This window comes from Salvelinus alpinus, chromosome 1 (genome assembly GCF_045679555.1).
Source record: "Salvelinus alpinus chromosome 1, SLU_Salpinus.1, whole genome shotgun sequence".
Taxonomy (NCBI): Eukaryota; Metazoa; Chordata; class Actinopteri; order Salmoniformes; family Salmonidae; genus Salvelinus; species Salvelinus alpinus.
In genome coordinates this window covers 81,563,487-81,585,824 of record NC_092086.1, presented here as the reverse complement: position 1 = coordinate 81,585,824, position 22,338 = coordinate 81,563,487, and the positions used below count along the sequence as shown (strand labels likewise).

Below are 22,338 nucleotides of genomic sequence, written 5' to 3'. Positions count from 1 at the left end.
ATTTCTTTGGCTGCCTATGTAACATTTATAACTGAGAATTGAGACCGCATATTGGGCAGCTAGAATGACAAAAACAGATTTTATTTAAGACTTATAGCTTAGAATTTCTAAATAGAAGGCTAGGTATGGCTCTTGTCTAGACATAACATCACTAACGTTAATAATATTGTATCGTTATAAAATCTCCATGTCATTATGACGCAACAATAAGGCTAGAACTATAGAACCAAAGAAATAACCATTATCCTGTACTTTTTTAACTCTTCAAAATTGGACGAAAATCATGGAGGAGAGGTAATACTGAATCTGCCCAACAGTTGAGTTAGAAAATGATATGTAGCTAAAAGTGTTTCTGTATCAGTAGAAAAGTAGGCCTACTCACTAGTATTAACTAGATTATACCAGGTAGCCTGAGGGTAACTGAAATTTGAAATCTGGCATGGTCAGACTTGTAAAAATAATCTAAGAAAAAAGATTCACACAGAATAAAAAATTATGAATACATTTCTCCACATATCAATGCAGAGAGGTGACAATATATACTGAACAAAAATATAAACGCAACATGCAACAATTTCAATGATTTTACTGAGTTACAGTTCATATGAGGAAAAAAGTAAATTCTAATAATTCATTAGGCCCTAATCTATGGATTTCACATGACTGGGAATACAGATATGCATCGATTGGTTACAGATACCTTTGAAAAAAATGGGCTTCACAATTGGCTTTGCGGTATTTTTGTGCATTCAAACTGCCAATCTATAAAATGCAATTGCGTTCGTTGTCCGTAGCTTATGCCTGCCCATAACAACCCCACCCCCACCATGGGGCACTCTGTTCACAATGTTGACATCAGCAACCCGCTTGCCCACACGATGCCATACACATGGTCTGCGGTTGTAAGGCCAGTTGGACATACTTCCAAATTCTCTAAAACGATGTTGGAGGCTGCTTATGGTAGAGAAATGAACATTCAATTCTCTGCCAACAGCTCTGACGGACATTCCTGCAGTCAGCATGCCAATTGCACACTCCCTCAAAACTTGAGACATATGTGGCATTGTGTTGTGTTACAAAACTGTACATTTTAGAGTGGCCTTTTATTGTACAAGGTGCACCTGTGTAATAATCATGCTCTTTAATCAGCTTCTTGATATGCCACACCTGACTTGTGGATGGGTTATCTTGGCAAAGGAGACATTTTCACTAACAGGGATGTAAACAAATTTGTGCACAAAATTTGAGAAAAAAATAAGCTTTTTGTGCATATGGAACATTTCTGGGATCTTATAATTCCACTCATGAAACATGGGACCAACGATTTACATGCGTTTATATTTTTGTTCAGTGTAGTACCACAGTATGAGTCATAATACCCATAAAACCTAGAGGTCAAACAGGGAAATGGTTCCATTCGTTTTTCAAACATTCATTTTTTCCCATAGGGGATTTTAGAAACACTTAAAGTAAGGGCTGTGTTTCGTGTAGGCTTACCCTGGCGTGACGTTTTGATAACTGTAAATCTCTCAGACAAGGTGACTTTTATAAATATATTTGCCTATATTTACTCTCAGATTCGAAAATGCTAATTATGGTGCATTCGGAAAGCATTTATACTCCTTGATGTTTTTCACATTTTGTTACGTTACAGCCTTATTCTAAAATTGATTAAATCGTTTTTTCCCCTCATCAATCTACACTGAATACCCCATAATAAAATTGCAAATTTATAAAAAAGCGGTATTCAGACCCTTTACTCACTACTTTGTTGAAGCACCTTTGACAGCGATTACATCCTCGAGTCTTCTTGGGTATGACGCGACAAGCTTGGCAAACCTGTATTTGGGGAGTTTCTTCCATTCTTTTCTGCAGACCCTCTCAAGCCCTGTCAGGTTTGATGGTTTGCTCCGTCCATCTTTCCCTCGATACTGACTAGTCTCCCAGTACCTTCCGCTGAAAAACATTCCCACAGCATGATGCTGCCACCGCCATGCTTCACCGTAGGGATGGTGCCAGTTTTCCTCCAGACATGAAGCTTGTCATTCAGGCCAAAGAGTTCAATTTTGGTTTCATCAGACCAGAGAATCTTGTTTCCCATGGTCAGAGTCCTTTAGGTGCCTTTTGGTGAGGAGTGGCTTCCGTTTGGCCACTCTATCATAAAGGCCTGATTGGTTGTGCTTTAGAGATGGTTGTCCTTCTGGAAGGTTCTCCCATCTCCACAAAGGAACTCTGGAGCTCTGTCAGAGTGACAATTGGGTTCTTGGTCACGTCCCTGACCAAGGCCCTTCTCCCCCAATTGCTCAGTGTTGCCGGGAAGAGTCTTGGAGGTTCCAAACGTCTTCCATTTAAGAATCCTGTCTCGGAGTTCTACAGACAATTCCTTCGACCTCATGGCTTGGTTTTTGCTCTGACATGCACTTCTTCTTCTATGATGTAATGGCGGTCCACAAACCAAAGTTAAAGGTACATGCCGCCACCTACTGTGCTGGAGTGTATGGTCAATCACGGTTTACAACATTTACATTTTTTTACCTTTATTTAACTGGGGAGTTTCACTTAAGAACAAATTCTTATTTTACAATGACGGCCTACCCCTGCCATTTCTAAATCCTCCTACCTAGCTCAGTACTTCTGAGAAAATAAAAAAGAGCCCTACTAACTTCTAATAGACCATCCCCATTCCCAAAATCCCTTCCAAACCCCGCCAAACCACAATGACCCTCCACTTCAATCTTTCCCTCTCTTCAACATACTTACAACAATATAACACATGCTCCACCATTTCATCGACCATACACTCCAGACACAAACCATTCACATGCTTGGCAACCAGATGTAATGACGAGTTCAATGTACAATGTCCTAAGCTCAATCGAGCAAACACCACCTCTTCCCTCCTAATCTGACCTTTGAATCTTGGTCCACCGACCTTTTTTTGGAGGGCATATAAATGCCTTGGGCTCAGAGTCCCATCTCTTCTGCCACACATCTAGCAAAAAGGCTCTGATCTTACATTACATCATGGCCTCTAAACCTTCAAGCTGCATACTGGACCCTATTCCAACTAAACTACTGAAAGAGATGCTTCCTGTGCTTGACCCTCCTATGTTGAACATAATAAAACGGCTCCCTATCCACCGGATGTGTACCAAACTCACTAAAAGTGGCAGTAATAAAGCCTCTCTTGAAAAAGCCAAACCTTGACCCAGAAAATATTTTAAAAACTAATCGGCCTATATCAAATCTCCCATTACTCAAAAAAAAAAGGAAAAAGCTCAATGCCTTCCTGAAGACAAACAATGTATACGAAACGCTTCAGTCTGGTTTTAGACTCCATCATAGCACTGAGACTGCACTCGTGAAGGTGGTAAATTACCTTTTAATGGCGTCAGACCAAGACTCTGCATCTGTCCTCGTGCTCCTAGACCTTAGTGCTGCTTTTGATAGCATCGGATCACCACATTTTTTGGAGAGATTGGAAACCCAAATTGGTCTACATGGACAAGTTCTGGCCTGGTTTAGATCTTATCTGTCGGAAAGATATCAGTTTGTCTCTCTGGATGGTTTGTTCTCTGACAAATCAAATGTAAATTTCGGTCTTCCTCAAGGTTCCGTTTAAGGACCACTATTGTTTTCACTATATATTTTACCTCTTGGTGATGTCATTCGGAAACATAATGTTAACTTTCACTGGTATGTGGACGATACACAGCTGTACATTTCGATGAAACATGGTGAAGCCCCAAAAGTGCCCTCCCTGGAAGCCTGTGTTTCAGACATAAGGAAGTGGATGCTAGTTCAAGGTCCCAAGAAACAAAGAGATCTTCTGTTGGATCTGACAATTAATCTTGATGGTTGTACAGTCGTCTCAATGTAACGGCCATCTGAAGAAGAAGTGGACCAAAGAGCAGCGTGGTAAGTGTTCATGATTTATTAATAAAACTGAACACTGAATAACAAAAACAACAACGAGAACGAATGAAACCGAAACAATTCTGTCTGGTGCAGACACAAAACAGAAAACAACTACCCACAAAACACAGGTGGGAAAAGGCTACCTAAGTATGGTTCTCAATCAGAGACAAGATAGACAGCTGCCTCTGATTGAGAACCACACCCGGCCAAACACACAGAAATAGAAAACATAGAACACAAAACATAGAATGCCCACCCCAACTCACGCCTTGACCAAACCAAAATAGAGACATAAAAAGGATCTCTAAGGTCAGGGCGTGACACTCAAATAAAACTGTAAAGGACCTTGGCGTTACTCTGGACCCAGATCTCTGTTTTGACAAACATATCAAGACTGTTTCAAGGACAGCTTTTTCAATCTACATAACAATGCACAATGCAAAAATCTGAAACTTTCTGTCCAAAAATGATGCAGAACAATTTATCCATGCTTTTGTCACTTCTAGATTAGACTACAGCAATGCTCTACTTTCCGGCTACCCAGATAAAGCACCAAATAAACTACAATTAGTGCTAAACACAGCTGCTAGAATCTTGACTAGAACCAAAAAATTTGATCATATTACTCCAGTGCTAGCCACTGGCTTCCTGTTAAGTCTAGGGCTGATTTCAAGGTTTTACTGCTAACCTACAAAGCATTACATGGGCTTGCTCCTACAGTACCTATCTTTCCGATTTGGTCCTGCCCTACATACCTAGACGTATGCTACGGTCACAAGACGCAGGCCTCCTTATTGTCCCTAGAATTTCTAAGCAAACAGCTGGAGGCAGGGCTTTCTCCTATATATCTCAATTTTTATGTAATGGTCCACCTCCATGTGAGAGATGCAGACACGATCTTGACCTTTAAGTCTTTATTGAAGACTCATCTCTTCAGTAGGTCCTATGATTGAGTGTAGTCTGGCCCAGGGGTGTGAAAGTGAACGGAAAGGCACTGGAGCGAGGAACCGCCCTTGCTGTCTCTTACTGGCCGGTTCCCCTCTCTCCACTGGTATTCTCTTTCTCTAACCTTTTTATGGGGGCTAAGTCACTGGCTTACTGTTGCTCTTCCATGCCGTCCCTAGGAGGGGTGCGTCACTTGAGTGGGTTGAGTCACTGACGTGATCTTCCTGTACGGGTTGGCCCCCATCGGGTTTGTGCCGTGGGGGAGATCTTCGTGTGCTATACTCGGTCTTGTCTCAGGGTAGTAAGTTGGTGGTTGAAGATATCCCTCTAGTGGTGTGGGGGCTGTGCTTTGGCAAAGTTGGTGGGATTATATCCTGCATGGTTGGCCCTGTCTGGGGTTATAGTCGGACGGGGCGACAGTGTCTCCCGACCCCTCCTGTCTCAGCCTCCAGTAATTATGCTGCAATAGTTTATGTGTCGGGGGGCTAGGGTTAGTCTGTTATATCTGGAGTATTTCTCCTATCTTATCCGGTGTCCTGTGTGAATTTAAGTATGCTCCCTCTAATTCTCTCTCTTTCTCTCTCTTTATCTTGGAGGACCTGAGCACTAGGACCATGCCTCAGGACTGCCTGGCCTGATGACTCCTTGCTGTCCCCAGTCCTCCTGGTCGTGCTGCTGCTCCAGTTTCAACTGTTTTGCCTGCGGTTATGGAACCCTGACTTGTTCACTGGATGTGCTACCCTGGTCCCAGGTCCCTTGGACCTGCTGTTTTCGACTCTCTCTCTTTACCGCACCTGCTGTCTCTAACTCTGAATGATCGGCTATGAAAAGCCAACTGACATTTACGCCTGAGGTGCTGACCTGTTGCACCCTCTACAACCACTGTGATTATTATTATTTGACCCTGCTGGTCATCTATGAATGTTTGAACATCTTGGTCATGTACTGTTATAATTTCCACCCTGCACAGCCAGAAGAGGACTGGCCACCCCTTTTCCTAGGTTCCTGCCTTTCTAGGGAGTTTTTCCTGGCCACCGTGCTTCTACATCGGAATTGTTTGCCGTTTTGGGTTTTGGGCTGGGTTTCTGTATAGCACTTTGTGACATCGGCTGATGTAAAAAGGGCTTCATAAATACATTTGATTGATTGACTTTCTTGGGCACAGGGACTATGGTGGCCTGCTTGAAACATGTAGGTATTACAGACTCGGTCAAAGAGAGGTTGAAAATGTCAGTGAAGACACTTGCCAGTTGGTCTGCGAATGTTCTGAGTACACACCCTGGTAATCCTTCTGGCCTCGCAGCCTTGTGAATATTGACCTGTTTTAAGGTCTTGCTCACATCGGCAACGGAGAGCGTGATTACACAGTTGTCCGGAACAGCTGGTGCTCTCATGCATGCTTCAGTGTTGCTTGCCTCGAAGCGAGCATAAAGGGTATTTAGCTTGTTTGGTAGGCTCGTGTTGCTGGGCAGCTCGCGGCTGGGTTTCCCTTTGCAGTCTGTAATACTTTGCAAGCCCTGCCACATCCGACGAGCATCAGAGCCGGTGTAGTAGGATTCAACCTTAGTCCTGTATTGACGCTTTACCTGTTTGATGGTTCGTCTGAGGGCATAGCGGAATTTCTTATAAGTGTTCGGATTAGTGTCCCGCACCTTGAAAGCGGCAGCTCTACCCTCTAGCTCAGTGCGAATGTTGCCTGTAATCCATGGCTTCTGGTTGGGGTATGTACGTACAGTCACTGTGGGAACGACGTCCTCAATGCACTTATTGATAAAGCAAGGGACTGATGTGGTGTACTCCTCGATGTCATTGGAAGAATCCCGAAACATGTTCCAGTCTGTGATAGCAAAACAGTCCTGTAGTTTAGCATCTGCTTCATCTGACCATTTTTTTATAGACCGAGTCACTGGTGCTTCCTGCTTTAATTTTTGCTTGTAAGCAGGAATCAGGAGGATAAAGTTGTGGTCGGATTTACCAAATGGAGGGTGAGGGAGAGCTTTGTCTCTGTGTGTGGAGTACATGTGATCTATAATTTTTTTCCCTCTGGTTGCACATTTAACATGTTGATAGAGATTTGGTAGAACTGATTTAAGTTTCCCTGCATTAAAGTCTCCGGCCACTAGGAGCGCCGCCTCTGGGTGAGTGGTTTCCTGTTTGCTTATTTCCTTATACAGCTGACTGAGTGCGGTCTTAGTGCCAGCATCTGTCTGTGGTGGTAAATAAACAGCCACGAAAAGTATAGCTGAGAACTCTCTAGGCAAGTAGTGTGGCCTGCAATTTATCACAATATACTCTACTTCAGGCAAGTCGGTTAGGACATCTACTTTGTGCACAACACAAGTCATTTTTTCCAACAATTGTTTACAGACAGATTATTTCACTTATAGCTCATTGTATTCCAGTAGGTCAGAGGTTTACATATACTAAGTTGACTGTGCCTTTAAACAGCTTGGAAAATTCCAGAAAATGATGTCATGGCTTTAGAAGCTTCTGATAGGCTAAATTACATCATTTGAGTCAATTGGAGGTGTACCTGTGGATGTATTTCAAGGCCTACCTTCAAACTCAGTGCCTGTTTGCTTGACATCACAGGAAAATCAAAAGATATCAGCCAAGACCTCAGAAAAAAATGTGTAGACTTCCACAAGTCTGGTTCATCCTTGGGAGCAATTTCCAAACGCCTGAAGGTACCACGTTCATCTGTACATACAATAGTACACAAGTATAAACACCATGGGACCACACAGCTGTCATACCGATCAGGAAGGAGACGCGTTCTGTCTCCTAGAGATGAACGTACTTTGGTGCGAAAAGTGCAAATCAATCCCAGAACAACAGCAAAGGACCTTGTGAAGATGCTGGAGGAAACAGGTACAAAAGTATCCATAGCCACAGTAAAACGAGTCCCATATTGACATAACCTGAAACCATAACGCTCAGCAAGGAAGAAGCCACGGCTCCAAAACCGCCATAAAAAAGCCAGAGTACAGTTTGCAACTGCACATGGGGACAAAGATTATACTTTTTGGAGAAATGTCCTTTGGTCTGATGAAACAAAAATAGAACTGTTTGAGGGTTAAGGTGTTGAGGGTCCAGGAGAGGTCATCGGAGATGTAGACACCCAGGAATTTGAAGCTGGGCACACGCCCCACCTCAGTGCCATCAATGAGAAGTGGGGCGTGGCTGCAGCTTTTAGACTTCCTGTAATCCACAATGAGCTCCTTGGTTTTCTTTGCATTGAGGGCCATGTTGTTGTCAGCACACCATGCAGCCAGGTGCTTGACCTCCTCCCTGTAGGCTGACTCGCCATTGTCTCTGATCAGACCTACCACCGTGGCGTCGTCTGCGAACTTGACGATGGTGTTGGAACCGTGTCGTAGGTGAAGAGGGAGTACAGGAGGTGGCTCAGCACGCAGCCCTGTGGCACACCGGTGTTCATAAGAGACATTATGCAGGATTTTAAATCTTTGGGTCTCTCTAGTCTCTTTCTGCACCTGGAATCCACCAAATGCTGCACTGTGTCCACCCTTTCCACAATCACAACATTCTTACTGATCAGCCTTTTGGCTTCTACCACTATGCCCTCCCTCTACATTTTATTTTATATAATCTATATAAATCTATATAATCTATGGATGGGATCTCATATAGACAGGTTTGTGCCTTTCCAAATCATATCCAATCAATTGGTATTACCACAGGTGGACTCCAATCAAGTTGTAGAAAAATCTCAAGGATTATCAATGGAAACAGGATGCACCTGAGTTCAATTTCGAGTCACATAGCAAAGGGTCTGAATACTTCAAAAATTTAATTTTTTACATTTTCAAAACATTAAAACAAAAGAAACGGTTTTCACTCTATCATTATGGGCTTGATGAGGAAATAATTGATTTGTGCAATTTTAGAATAAGGCTGTAACATAACAAAATGTGGAAAAATAGAAGGGGTCTGAATACTTTCCGAATGCACAGTAGCATCAAAGTAGACAACATCACACAAAAAAGAATTGTGACATGTCTAATGGAAACGGCAGATATAGGATACATTTTCTAAAGATCCGTTCGACAGGGGTGTATTTTTTTTATTTCGAAATGTCTTTATTGCGACAAACGAATAGATGATGATTGACCAATCATTTTTGAAGGTACGCGGGGTACGTGACGTCACCGCAAAACTATAAAGCTCCACTCCATAATTAATTCTAAATGCTCAGGTTTTTCAACGATAAAAATAATGTTTCTTTGCATGACTTTCAAGAATGCCTGAATTGCTTTGACTTGCTTTTCTGGTTGGCTCGCAAGTTTCACCATCCAATTATTTCAGATATACAGGAGTGCAAGTTCCACAATGGCACAGACCGTGGCGATAAATTGGCACATGATAATTATAAAAAAATGGCAAATATTAGTCAAAGACTACATTCTATCGATGCTGGCTGCCTGAGAGATTAAGCAGATAGGTGGGAGGGCACACAGACTGTCGCCAATTTATTAATGCGCAGTTTGGCTAAATAGGTCATGGAAACACGTAACAGGACATTTTTATTCAACAATAGGTTTTGCAAAGTTTTCAAGTCGTTATGTCCAGCTGTTTTCATCAATTTAAGATAGTGAAATGGAAACGCACCCTAACAGGCAATTGTGGCATATAAACTCAGCAAAAAAAGAAAAATCCCTTTTTCAGGACCCTGTCTTTCAAAGATAATTCGTAAAAATCCGAATAACTTCACAGATGTTCATTGTAAAGGGTTTAAACACTGTTTCCCATGCGTGTTCAATGACCCATTAACAATTAATGAACATGCACCTGTGGAACGGTTGTTAAGACACTAACAGCTTACAGACGGTAGGCAATTAAGGTCACAGTTATGTAAACTTAGGACACTAAAGAGGCCTTTCTACTGACTCTGAAAAACACCAAAAGAAAGATGTCCAGGGTCCCTGCTCATCTGCGTGAACGTGCAAGCATGCTGCAAGGAGGCATGAGGACTGCATGTGGCAAGGGCAATAAATTGCAATGTCCATACTGTGAGATGCCTAAGACAGCGCTACAGGGAGACAGGACGGACAGCTGATCGTCCTCGCAGTGGCAGATCACGTGTAACAACCCCTGCACAGGATCGGTACATCTGAACAGCACACCTGCGGGACAGGTACAGGATGGCAACAACAACTGCCCGAGTTACACCAGGAACTCACAATCCCTCCATCAGTGCTCAGAATGTCCGCAATAGGCTGAGAGAGGCTGGACTGAGGGCTTGTAGGCCTGTTGTAAGGAAGGTCCTCACCAGACATCACCGGCAACAAACTCACCGTCGCAGACCAGACAGGACAGGCAAAAAGTGCCTTTCACTGACAAGTCACGGTTTTGTCTCACTAGGGGTGATGGTCGGATTCGCGTTTAGGCCTGCACTCTGGAATGGGATCGATTTGGAGGTGGAGGGTCCGTCATGGTCAGGGGCGGTGTGTCACAGCATCATCGGACTGAGCTTGTTGTCATTGCAGGCAATCTCAAAGCTGTGCGTTACAGGGAAGACATCCTCCTCCCTCATGTGGTAACCTTCCTGCAGGCTCATCCTGACATGACCCTCCAGCGTGACAATGCCACCAGCCATACTGCTCGTTCTGTGCATGATTTCCTGCAAGACAGAAATGTCAGTGTTCTGCCATGGCCAGCGAAGAGCCCGGATCTCAATCCCATTGAGCATGTCTGGGACCTGTTGGATCGGAGGGTGAGGGCTAAGGCCATTCCCCCCCAGAAATGTCCGGGAACTTGCAGGTGCCATTGTGGAAGAGTTGGGTCACATCTCACAGGAAGAACTGGCAAATCTGGTGCAGTCCATGAGGAGGAGATGCACTGCAGTACTTAATGCAGCTGGTGGCCACACCAGATACTGACTGTTACTTTTGATTTTGACCCCCCCTTTGTTCAGGGACACATTATTCAATTTCTGTTAGTCACATGTCTGTGGATTTGTTCAGTTTATGCCTCAGTTGTTGAATCTTGTCATGTTCAAACAAATATTTACACATGTTAAGTTTGCTGAAAATAAACGCAGTTGACAGTGAGAGGACGTTTATTTTTTTGCTGAGTTTATGTTCTATGCAAACTTTCTAAATGAAAGTAGAGAGAGTTGTAGAGAGAGTTGTTGGAGAAAGTCAACAAGATGAGGAAGGAACAAGAGCAAGAAAGCCAAAAGCAAATAGAAGAGCTACTGAGAATGAGACTTCTAACGAGGTACACTGCAACCAATGGAAGCTGGAGAGAAAGAGGTGTTTGAGAAACAGAGAGAAAGTGCAGTGGCAGACAGACAAAATATGGAGGTCAAGATAGCAAAGGTGAAGATGGAGAACATAATGTCCTTGGCTAAGTAAGAGAAGGTGACAGTGGACAAAAGGCTGTTTGCTGAAAATGAAAAGGGTGGAGAAGGTGTGAGAGAAGAATGGAAGGAACCTCATAAGGCATGGTTTGGAGACAGCTTTGTCCAAAGCAGGCCAAGGAGAGGAATCAGACACAAGTAGCCTGAAAGGAGGACAGGGGGAGATGGTCCAAGGCTGGCCTACAAAACCTCTGGGATTAACAGGGTAAAAGATGGATGAAGGAGGAGGAGATTGTGGTTGGGTTGCACCAAGTTTTAATTAATTTTAGATTAGACCTAATCTAGATTTTGTAAACATAGGTTTATAATTAATCAGATGTGTTGCACCACTTAATTTTAAACCTGGATTAGTTAATCTAAAGTTAAATCACTAAACTATGATTTGTGACACGTGTCATAATGGATTCCCCATAGCAATATGTTCTAATTCTATGGAAACAAACCTGCACTGGTCATTGCTAGCTAGCTAGCAAAGTGAGTTTTCACTTCGGGCTAAATTATGCAATTACAGTAATTGCACTTTGTTGTCAAATTAGTTTGCTGGCTGGTTGAGTTTTACAAACATGATAAGGCACAGGAGCTAAAATTGTAAACACACTGAAAATGTGATTAATTTAAACCTCCTCCAGTGGCAGTTTAGATTTAATCCCTAAACAAAATTTAAATTTGACTTTACAATAATGGAGCAACAAGATTACATTTTATCTTGGTTTAAAGTCAAAATTAAACTTAGTTTAGAAGGATTACATTTAACTAGGATTAATTTTAAACTAGGTTTAAAGTTAGCTGCTACAAGATTACTAGATAAACCTTGATTTAACCAAGTTTTTAAGAGTTAATCCATGTTGGTGCAATCCATCCCAAGAAGAGGAGCATGCAGGCAACAGAGGAGTGGATAATTGAGCTGAGAGAGGAGAGAGCGATAGAGACTCTGGAAAGAGAGAATATTAAGATTCTGTTCCTGCATGGACAAGAGGAAGTGATGGGAGTTTACGGGGAGTGGGAGAGAAAGAATAGTGAAATGGAGAGAATGCAAAGGGAGAAAGAAGAGAAGTGGGCAAAAGAGAAGAGCGAAATTGAGGAGGGGATGAAGGAGACAGAAATAAAGCTGTACCAGCTGCAGAATGTCCTGAGGTTCAGGAATGTCAATTAAGTGTAATATTTAGGATTCAATAGATTAAATTGACTTCATGCTAGAGAATGAGTAATAATAATATCGCAGATCACTGTCTTACATGGGATTTCTCTTTCAAGTGCATCATTGTAAAGGTATGGAAACTAGAAGTGCTGAGAGATTCAGGGCGAAGCAGGAGAGGAAAGAGAGATGTTGGAGAAGAACAAAGTAAAAGAGCTACTCAGAGCTAGAACAGAAGAGAGTAAGGAACAAGTGAGGAAAAAGCCCACCTGGTGGATGTTGCGAGGAAATATAACGAAAGGAAACAGGGAGAGAAAGGGTGAGAAAAGGTGTTGAAAAAGGCATATGGCAAATAAAATCACATGGCGTACATCCCAGACTTCAAATTGAGGAAGATGTAACGGAGATGGAAGAGTAAATACTGTCAGCTGTCATTGGTCAAGTTCTTTCATCTAGTGGAATACTTCATAAATAAAGTAATATGCGCAGTTATTTGTCCTTATTCATTGCCATATTGAAGAAAACACACACACAAAATATAAGTATAAGATGTAGATTAAAGGTAGTTACGGGATAACGCAATGTATGTTAACTTTGTTGACATACTGAATATATTTGAAATACTGTATCTAACCTCGTGACGGATGAAAATCCGTTCCTTTCTAGTCAAAACCTCACTCCCCTTCATCCTATTTGCTGTAGAGACATACGCGGACCAATCAATGAATGCCATCGTTTCATCGACTATGTGATTGACAGGTTTGTGGTTCGCTCACACCATTGGCTCACACAAAAAGAACGTGGACTGACAAACCAATGACAGGTCATAAAAACTCACAGCAACTCCCCTTTATGCCGCGTTCAAAACAACTTGGACATCTCCGACTTCCGAGATTTCAAAACAACTTCGCACTCGAAAAAAAAAGAGCTCCGACTCGAAAAAATCAATTTGAACGGTCACCCAACTCGGAATTCCAACTCGGGAACTCAGGCCTCTTTCTAGAGCTCCGAATTTCCGAACTAAAGGTCAGTGACGTCATGATTTGACGTGATCCCAGTTGTTTTGAACGCGGCATTTTCTCACCATGTGATGACGTGTCAAGAAAGTGCCGGAAGCCTTCAGTTAGTCCAAAATGGCTTACCAGACTTTTCAGCAGGAATATTTACAGATTCCTGTTGTAACTCGGGCATACACAACTGCCTGCGTCCTCACCACCGCTGCCGTGGTAAGATATTAGAATTTAATCTGAAACATGTTCTTGTCGGCAATGTAGACAGGGTCAGGGCTTGGCGTTTAGCCGTGGGTGTCAGTCTGCTAACTCACTAGCTTGCTGCTTTTAGCTAGCGCGTCTCTGGCAAAACACAAGTGCCAAAGACAGTACGGTAGTGCACATCAAGTAGCTAGAGTGCTAGACAGCTGTGTTTGTGTCGCCAAATAATTGTTATTGACTGTAGTTGGGCTGTCACCGACCTTGATCGAATTGACCAAATGTGTGCAATGGTCAGTAGCTAAATAGACTATGCAGTTGGTAGCGAAACTTATCAATGTATGATTATCTGTGAGCACAAGTGCATCTCGTAACGTTTACATTGCTGTTTTTTTTGTGCGGTTTACTGCCGCAATCAAAACAGCTGGGAACTCGAAGGTATCCGACTAATGTGCGTTCAAAACAACTGGGAACTCGCTAAAAAAGAGTTCTGACAGAGATCTATTTTTAATGGTATTCACCTCGGAATTCCGACTCGGAAACTCGGGCCTCTTTCTATAATTCCCGACCTGAATATCACTAACGTCATGATTTGAAGGCCTCACTAAGGCACTGCATCTCAGTGCAAGAGGCGTCACTACAGTCCCTGGTTTGAATCCAGGCTGTATCACATCCGGCCGTGATTGGGAGTCCTTTAGGGTGGTGCACAATTGGCCCATCGTCGTCCAGGTTTGGTCGGGGTAGACCGTCATTGTAAATAAGAATTTGTTCTTAACTGACTTTCCTAGTTCAATAAAGGTTACATTTAAAATAAAAATGGACCTCGTATTTTTCCGAGTTCCCAGTTGTTTTGAACGTAGCAAAACAACATCTAGCTAGCAAGACATCCATGCTAATGAGCAAGTCAGATCTATCCTCCTAGTGGTCTGTTTAATCAGGCTCTAATACATTCCAGGCTGCTATTTTCGATTATTTTAAATAGTTCTTATACAAAACGTGCCATGACCGGTGGAAAAGTACCCAATTGTCATACTTGAGTAAAAGTCTAAAAGTATTGTGGTTTTAAATATACTTAAGTATCATAAGTAAATTAAATTGCTAAATATACTTAAGTATCAAATCATTTCAAATTCCATATATTGAGCAAACCAGAAGGCACAATTAAAATTTAATTAAAATTTAAAAAAAATTATGAAAATTAAGCATTTGTATTTAGTGATTCCGCCAGATCAGAGGCAGTAGGGATGACCAGGGATGTTCTCTTGATAAGTGTGTAAATTTGACTATTTTCCTGTCCTGCTAAGCATTCAAAATGTAACGAGTACTTTTGTGTATCAGGGAAAATGTATGGAATAAAAAGTACATTACTTTCTTTTGGAATATAGTGAAGTAAAAGTTGTCAAATATAAAGAGTAAAGTACAGATACAAAAACTATTTTTACATAAGTACTCTACACCACTGTATGAAAATTATATGTTCAGGTTGTTAAAAATAAATGTATTTATAAAATTTTTGCCTTCAATCTTCAATAGATCTTAGACTGTGTGCCATGCCAAATCATATATAATGAGCTCCAAAAGTATTGGGACAATGACTCATTTTTTTGTCATTTTGGCTCTGCACTTTAATCCAAAGTGTTTGAGTACAGACTGTCAGCTTTAATTTGAGGGTATTTTCATCCATATCGGTTGAACTGTTTCAAAATTATATTCTGTTCATAGACCAAAAAGTATAGGGACAAATTCACTTAGGTGTGTTAAAGTAGTCAAAAGTTTAGTATTTGGTCCCATATTCCTAGCACATCAAGCTTGTGACTCTACAAACTTGTTGGATGCATTTGCGTTGTCTCTTGCATAGTTCGTTTTGTTTCAGTATGTTGCATTGAAAGTGGCTATTGTGTTGATTCGATCACAATTGCCACAGCAAAGGGAAACGTTGATAGTGTTAACTAACAGAACTTCATCAACTTTCTAGTTTTCCCCATCTCGTGCTTCTCTCTGTGGGCTGATAGGCCGCGTCACAGCTTAGAGGGAACATTGGTTACACTTACTGTATCTTTTTTATTTGAAAGATTTTTTCTCGCTGATATGAAAGATGAGGACCATATGTTTAGAAAACCCGTTTGGCATGCGATGATTATGGACGTTAAAACACAGGGTCGGAATTGAAGGTCGCCCACATGGGCGACGATAACCGCTGAAAACCCTGTGGAGAGAAGGGTTTTCGAAAGCTACCGTTTACCTTAGTTAACCTTAGCATGCTAAGCATAGAGTTGCAGTTTGTTAGCTGTTGTTTAAAAGACTGTCAAGACTTCCCCAAGATTGATGATAGTTCATGGTTGACTTAACTTTTCTGATAAAATATGTATCATCAGGTGAACTATTGATTCTAATGATGACACTTTCTTTGCTCTCACCCTCAGCAATTAGAACTCATCACACCTTTCCAACTATACTTCAATCCTGATTTGATACTAAGGAATTATCAGGTGAGTACATGCAATTGGTCATTTAGCTACTGTGTCAGATATAAAAAATATTTTAGAGTTTTTAATCTTAGCCCTGCTGTGTAAAAGCGTAGCAGTTAAAAAAGAAATGAGATGCAAGGTTGACTGATTTCTCTGTTCTGTCTTGTAGGTATGGAGACTCATAACCAACTTTCTATTTTTCGGTCCAGTTGGCTTCAACTTCCTTTTCAATATGATTTTTTTGTATCCTTTTTCTGTTGCACATGTCTTGCCCTGAGTGAACTTGTGAAATGTATATTTTGCGTCCCTTTGATTGGAAGCACTATGCGACTAATAAAATGCTTGTCTTGAACAAGAAGGCGAGCCATGTTTCATTCATTTTTAATCATGATGCAACTGTCTAATCATAGTGAATTATAGGTTTAGTATTTGCTTTGCCCTTGCCAGATTACCTTAACCGTTGGCTTCCAGGTATCGATACTGTCGTATGCTGGAGGAGGGCTCTTTCAGGGGCCGCACCGCTGACTTTGTCTTCATGTTCCTCTTCGGTGGCCTTCTGATGACTGTATCCTTGTAACACTGTTACTTTCATGGTCTTAGTTGATACTGCAGGAGTCGAGACATGTTCAGCACCACATAGACTTAATGTACCTTTATTTGTCATTCTTAGCAAGCTTCTGATTGAGCTCTTACTAAGGCCTACTGTTGTATAATGCTGTATGTGTGTACAGGAAATATGTAGGCCTATGTTATCCACAGGTGCCTTAATGAGAAGCTCTTACGCAACAGTCACATCCCTTGCCACCTGAATATTATTATTATTCTAATTTTTTTAAAGCTTTGTTTAGGCTAGTTGTCAAACCTGAGAATCAATTGGTTGATTGTCTGCAGTTGGCGACAGGTAGCCTAGAGGTTAAGAGCTTTGCGCCAGTAACCGAAAGGTCGCTGGTTCGAATCCTCGAGCTGACAAGGGGGGGAAAATCAACCATTATGCCGCGGACGTCAGTTAAGTCAGCCCCCCGCACCGCTCTGATTCAGAGGGGTTGGGTTAAATGCAGAATACACATCTTGGTTGAATGCATTCAGTTGTGCAACTGACTAGGTATCCCCTTTCCTTTCCTAAGTTAGGGTAAATCAACTCGAATAATGCTGTATGCCACAATTCAATCCACCAATCACTTTTTTTCTCAGTAAGCACAAAGATATTTGGCACCTTTGTGAGTCTGGTGTTCTTGGGCCAAGCCTTCACCATCATGCTGGTGTACGTGTGGAGCAGGCGTAACCCCAACGTTCGCATGAACTTCTTTGGCCTGCTGAACTTTCAGGCGCCCTTTCTCCCTTGGGTGCTCATGGGATTCTCTTTGCTGCTGGGCAACTCCATCATTGTGGATTTACTAGGTACCAGTCGCTCTAACCACCATAGCAAATTTCTGTAATGCATCAATGTTATTAATGGCTTTAAGATCCAAAGTGTTGCCTTATTGACCATTGAGGAGTGGTGACTAGTCGTGTCAATGCTGTGTTCCCTTCCCTAAGGTATCGCTGTGGGTCATGTGTACTTCTTTCTGGAGGATGTGTTCCCAAACCAGCCAGGTGGTGGCAGATGGCTCAAGACTCCCTTTTTTCTGTAAGTTTGGCCATTTATAAGTTTGATATGGTTCTAGTACAGTCCAATAATTAATTTGTCTTATGATAGAAGCTGTAGTGTTTACCCCACGAGTCTGCTGAGAGATGATGTTGCTGGAGAGATGGGGGACACATAAACAAATAGCAGTAAGCTTGATACAGAGTAAACAATAGTTATTAATATATGGAAATTGCAATCATTAACAATGTTGTAACAAATGTTTTGACATGGTGTTCTGAAGGTATGCTGTCCTTGGAAGAGGCCGTGACAATGTTGTCTATCCTGATTGGTATTATTCCAGAAAAGGAAGGGCACATCAATAGCTCTTAATAAAAGTAGAAATATACCATCCATTTATCAGATGAGTTATGTATGTACAGTTGGAAGTTTACATACACTTAGGTTGGAGTCATTAAAACTCGTTTTTATTTTTAATTTTTTTTTTTTTTTTTTAAATATTTTTTATAAATTTTATCCCCTTTTCTCCCCAATTTTCGTGGTATCCAATCGCTAGTAATTACTATCTTGTCTCATCGCTACAACTCCCGTACGGGCTCGGGAGAGACGAAGGTCGAAAGTCATGCGTCCTCCGAAGCACAACCCAACCAAGCCGCACTGCTTCTTAACACAGCGCGCCTCCAACCCGGAAGCCAGCCGCACCAATGTGTCGGAGGAAACACCGTGCACCCGCCCCCCTCGGTTAGCGCGCACTGCGCCCGGCCCGCCACAGGAGTCGCTGGAGCGCGATGAGACAAGGATATCCCTACCGGCCAAACCCTCCCTAACCCGGACGACGCTAAGCCAATTGTGCGTCGCCCCACGGACCTCCCGGTCGCGGCCGGCTGCGACAGAGCCTGGGCGCGAACCCAGACTCTGGTGGCGCAGCATAGCACTGCGATGCAGTGCTCTAGACCACTGCGCCACCCGGGAGGCCTTAACTCGTTTTTCAACCACTCCACACATTTCTTTTAACAAACTATAGTTTTGGCAAGTCGGTTAAGACATCTACTTTGTGCATGACACAAGTAATTTTTCAAACAATTGTTTACAGACAGATTATTTCACTTATAATTCACTGTATCACAATTCCAGTGGTTCAGAAGTTTACATACACTAAGTTGACTGTGCCTTTAAACAGCTTGGAAAATTCCATAAAAGGCATGTCATGGCTTTAGAACCTTCTGATAGGCTAATTGACATCATTTGAGGCAATTGGAGGTGAACCTGTGGAGGCATTTCAAGGCCTACCTTCAAACTCAGTGCCTCTTTGCTTGACCTCATGGTAAAATCAAAAGAAATCAGCCAAGACCTCAGAATAAAAATTGTAGACCTCCACAAGTCTGGTTCATCCTTGGGAGCAATTTCCAAATGCCTGAAGGTACCACGTTCATCTGTACTGTACAAACAATAGTATGCAAGTATAAACACCATGGGACCACGCAGCCGTCATACCGCTCAGGAAGGAGATGCGTTCTGTCTCCTAGAGATGAACGTACTTTGGTGTGAAAAGTGCAAATCAATCCCAGAACAACAGCAAAGGACCTTGTGAAGATGCTGGAGGAAACAGGTACAAACGTATCTATAGCCACAGTAAAACGAGTCCTATATTGACATAACCTGAAAGGCCGCTCAGCAAGGAAAAAGCCACTGCTCCACAACCGCCATAAAAAAAGCCAGACTACGGTTTGCAACTGCACATGTGGACAAAGATTGTACTTTTTGGAGAAATGTCCTCTGGTCTGTTGAAACAAAAATAGAACTGTTAGGCCATAATGACCATAGTTATGTTTGGAGGAAAAAGGGAAGCTTGCAAGCCGAAGAACACCATCCCAACCATGAAGCACGGGGTGGCAGCATCATGTTGTGGGGGTTCTTTGCTGCAGGAGGGACTGGTGCACTTCACAAAATAGATGGCATCATGAGGCAGGAAAATTATGTGGATATATTGAAGCAACATCTCAAGACATCAGTCAGGAAGTTAAATCTTGGTCGCAAATGGGTCTTCCAAATGGACAATGACCCCAAGCATACTTCCAAAGTTGTGGCAAAATGGCTTAAGGACAACAAAGTCGAGGTATTGGAGTGGCCATCACAAAACCCTGACCTCAATCCCGTAGAAAATGTGTGGGCAGAACTGAAAAAGCGTGTGCGAGCAAGGAGGCCTACAAACCTGACTCAGTTACACCAGCTCTGTCAGGAGGAATGGGCCAAAATTCACCCAACTTATTGTGGGAAGCTTGTGGACGGCTACCCAAAACGTTTGACCCAAGTTAAACAATTTAAAGGCAATTCTACCAAATACTCATTGAGTGCATGTAAACTTCTGACCCACTGGGAATGTGATGAAAGAAATAAAAGCTGAAATAAATCTCTATTATTCTGACATATCACATTCTTAAAATAAAGTGGTGATCCTAACTGACCTAAGACAGGGAACGTTTACTAGGATTAAATGTCAGGAATTGTGAAACTGACTTTAAATCTATTTGGCTAAGGTGTATGTAAACTTCTTACTTCAACTGTATGTATGCATCTTAAGCATATTGCACTGTTTTGTTTGGTATACAGTGCATTTGGAAAGTATTCAGATCCCTTGACTTTTTTCCATGTTTTGTTACAGCCTTATTCTAAAATTGATTGAATTGTTTTGTTTTTCTCATCAATCTACATACAATACCCCATAATGACAAAGCAAAAACAGGTTTAGATTTTTGTGCAAAAAAAGAGAAATAACCATTTGCATAAGTATGCAGACCCTGTACTCAGTACTTTGTTGAAGCACCTTTGGCAGCGATTACAGCCTCAAGAATTATTGGGTATTACGCTACAAGCTTGGCACACTTGTATTTGGGGAGGTTCTCACATTTTTTAATGCAGATTCTCTACAGCTCTGTTAGGTTGGATGGGGAGTGTCGCTGCACAGCTATTTTCAGTTCTCTCCAGAATTGGTCAAGTCCAGGCTCTGGCCTGGACCACTCAGACATTCAGAGACTTGTCCTGAAACCACTTCTGTGTTGTCTTGGCTGTGTGCTTAGGGTCGTTGTCCTATTGGAAGGTGACCCTTTGCCCCAGTCCGAGTTCCTGAGTGCTCAGGAGCAGGTTTTCATCAAGGATCTCTCTGTACTTTGCTCTGTTCATCTTTCCCTCGATCCTGACTAGTCTCCCAGTCCCTGCCGCTGAAAAACATCCTTACAGCATGATGCTGCTACCACCATCCTTCACCGTAGGGATGGTGCCAGGTTTCCTTCAGATGGGACGCTTGGCATTCAGGCTAAAGAGTTCAATCTTGGTTTCATCAGACCAGAGAATCTTGTTTCTCATGGTATGAGTCTTTGGGTGCCTTTTGGCAAACTCCAAGCGGGCTGTCATGTGCATTTTACTGAGGAGTGACTTTCGTCTGGCCACTCTACCATAAAGGCCTGATTGGTGGAGTGCTGCAGAGATGGATGTCCTTCTGGAAGGTTCTCCCATCTCCACAGAGGAACTCTGGAGCTCTGGCAGAGTGACCATCGGGTTCTTGGTCACCTCCCTGACCAAGGCCCTTCTCCCCCGATTGCTCAGTTTGGCTGGGCAGCCAGCTCTTGGAAGAGTCTTGGTGGTCGCAAACTTCTTCCATTTAAGAATGATGGAGGCCACTGTGTTCTTGGGGACCTTCAATGTTGCAGAAATGTTTTGTATCCTTCCCCGGATCTGTCTCTCGACACAATCCTGTCTTGGAGGTTTCCGGAGAATTCCTTCGACCTCATGGCTTGGTTTTTGCTCTGACATGCACTGTCATCTGTGGGACCTTTTTATATAGACAGGTGAGTGCCTTTCTGTATCAAGGCCAATGAATTGATTTTACCACAGGTGGACTCCAAGTTGTAGAAACATCTCAAGGATGATCAATGGAAACAGGATGCACCTGAGCTTAATTTCGAGTCTCTTAGCAAAGAGTCTGAATACTTATGTTAATAAGGTATGTTTTTTATAAAAATATATATACTTTTTGCTTTGTCATTATGGGGTATTGTGTGTGTAGATTGAGGAAAACAATTTAATCCATTTTAGAGTAAGGCTGTAACATAACAAAATGTGGAAAAAGTCAAGGGGTCTGAATATTTTGCCGAATGCACTGTATGTAGATCCTTCACCTGTCTCTGTAATTCTCTCTCACAGTAAGATGCTGTTTGACACTCCAGAGGAGGATGCCAACTACAACCCTCTTCCCGAGGAGCGTCCGGGGGGGTTCGCCTGGGGAGAGGGACAGCGCCTCGGGGGTTAATCTAGCCCCACACCACAGGATCACTTTATAATGGACTTTTCCTCAGTGAGAGACAGAGGGACAAACTTGGTCTTTTTTTCCGACTTGTTTCTCTAGTTCTGGATGGAAAACGGCAATCTCCAACCAGAGCTTTTCGGAGATTGTTGTGTGACTTACATCTCCCTCAAACTGATCAATAAGCCAGACTCTCACTTTAAGACCACATGAGTGGACGTAACAGGAAGTGACTTTTGATGGTTGAGATTTGGCTTTATCTCTGTGGGGAAAAAATGATGCTCAATATTGTCAAATGATGGGAAACAGTGGAAAAAATCTGAATGAATGAATTCAGATTGAGTGTGTTCTTTTACTTTTTAAAAAGAATAAACGTGTGGCATATGTAGATAATGCT

General features: G+C 42.3%; 1 protein-coding gene across 1 annotated transcript; it reads left to right on the top strand.

Moving 5' to 3' along the window:
- Positions 1–13,237: 13,237 nt before the first annotated feature.
- LOC139531571 (derlin-2) lies at positions 13,238–22,334 on the top strand. The gene is made up of 7 exons (XM_071328141.1): positions 13,238–13,606; positions 16,012–16,077; positions 16,226–16,299; positions 16,528–16,621; positions 17,259–17,454; positions 17,593–17,683; positions 21,842–22,334. Exons 1-7 carry the CDS (start codon positions 13,514–13,516, stop codon positions 21,945–21,947), a joined length of 720 nt encoding a protein of 239 aa, XP_071184242.1. The 5' UTR covers positions 13,238–13,513; the 3' UTR covers positions 21,948–22,334.
- The last annotated feature ends 4 nt before the right edge of the window (positions 22,335–22,338 follow it).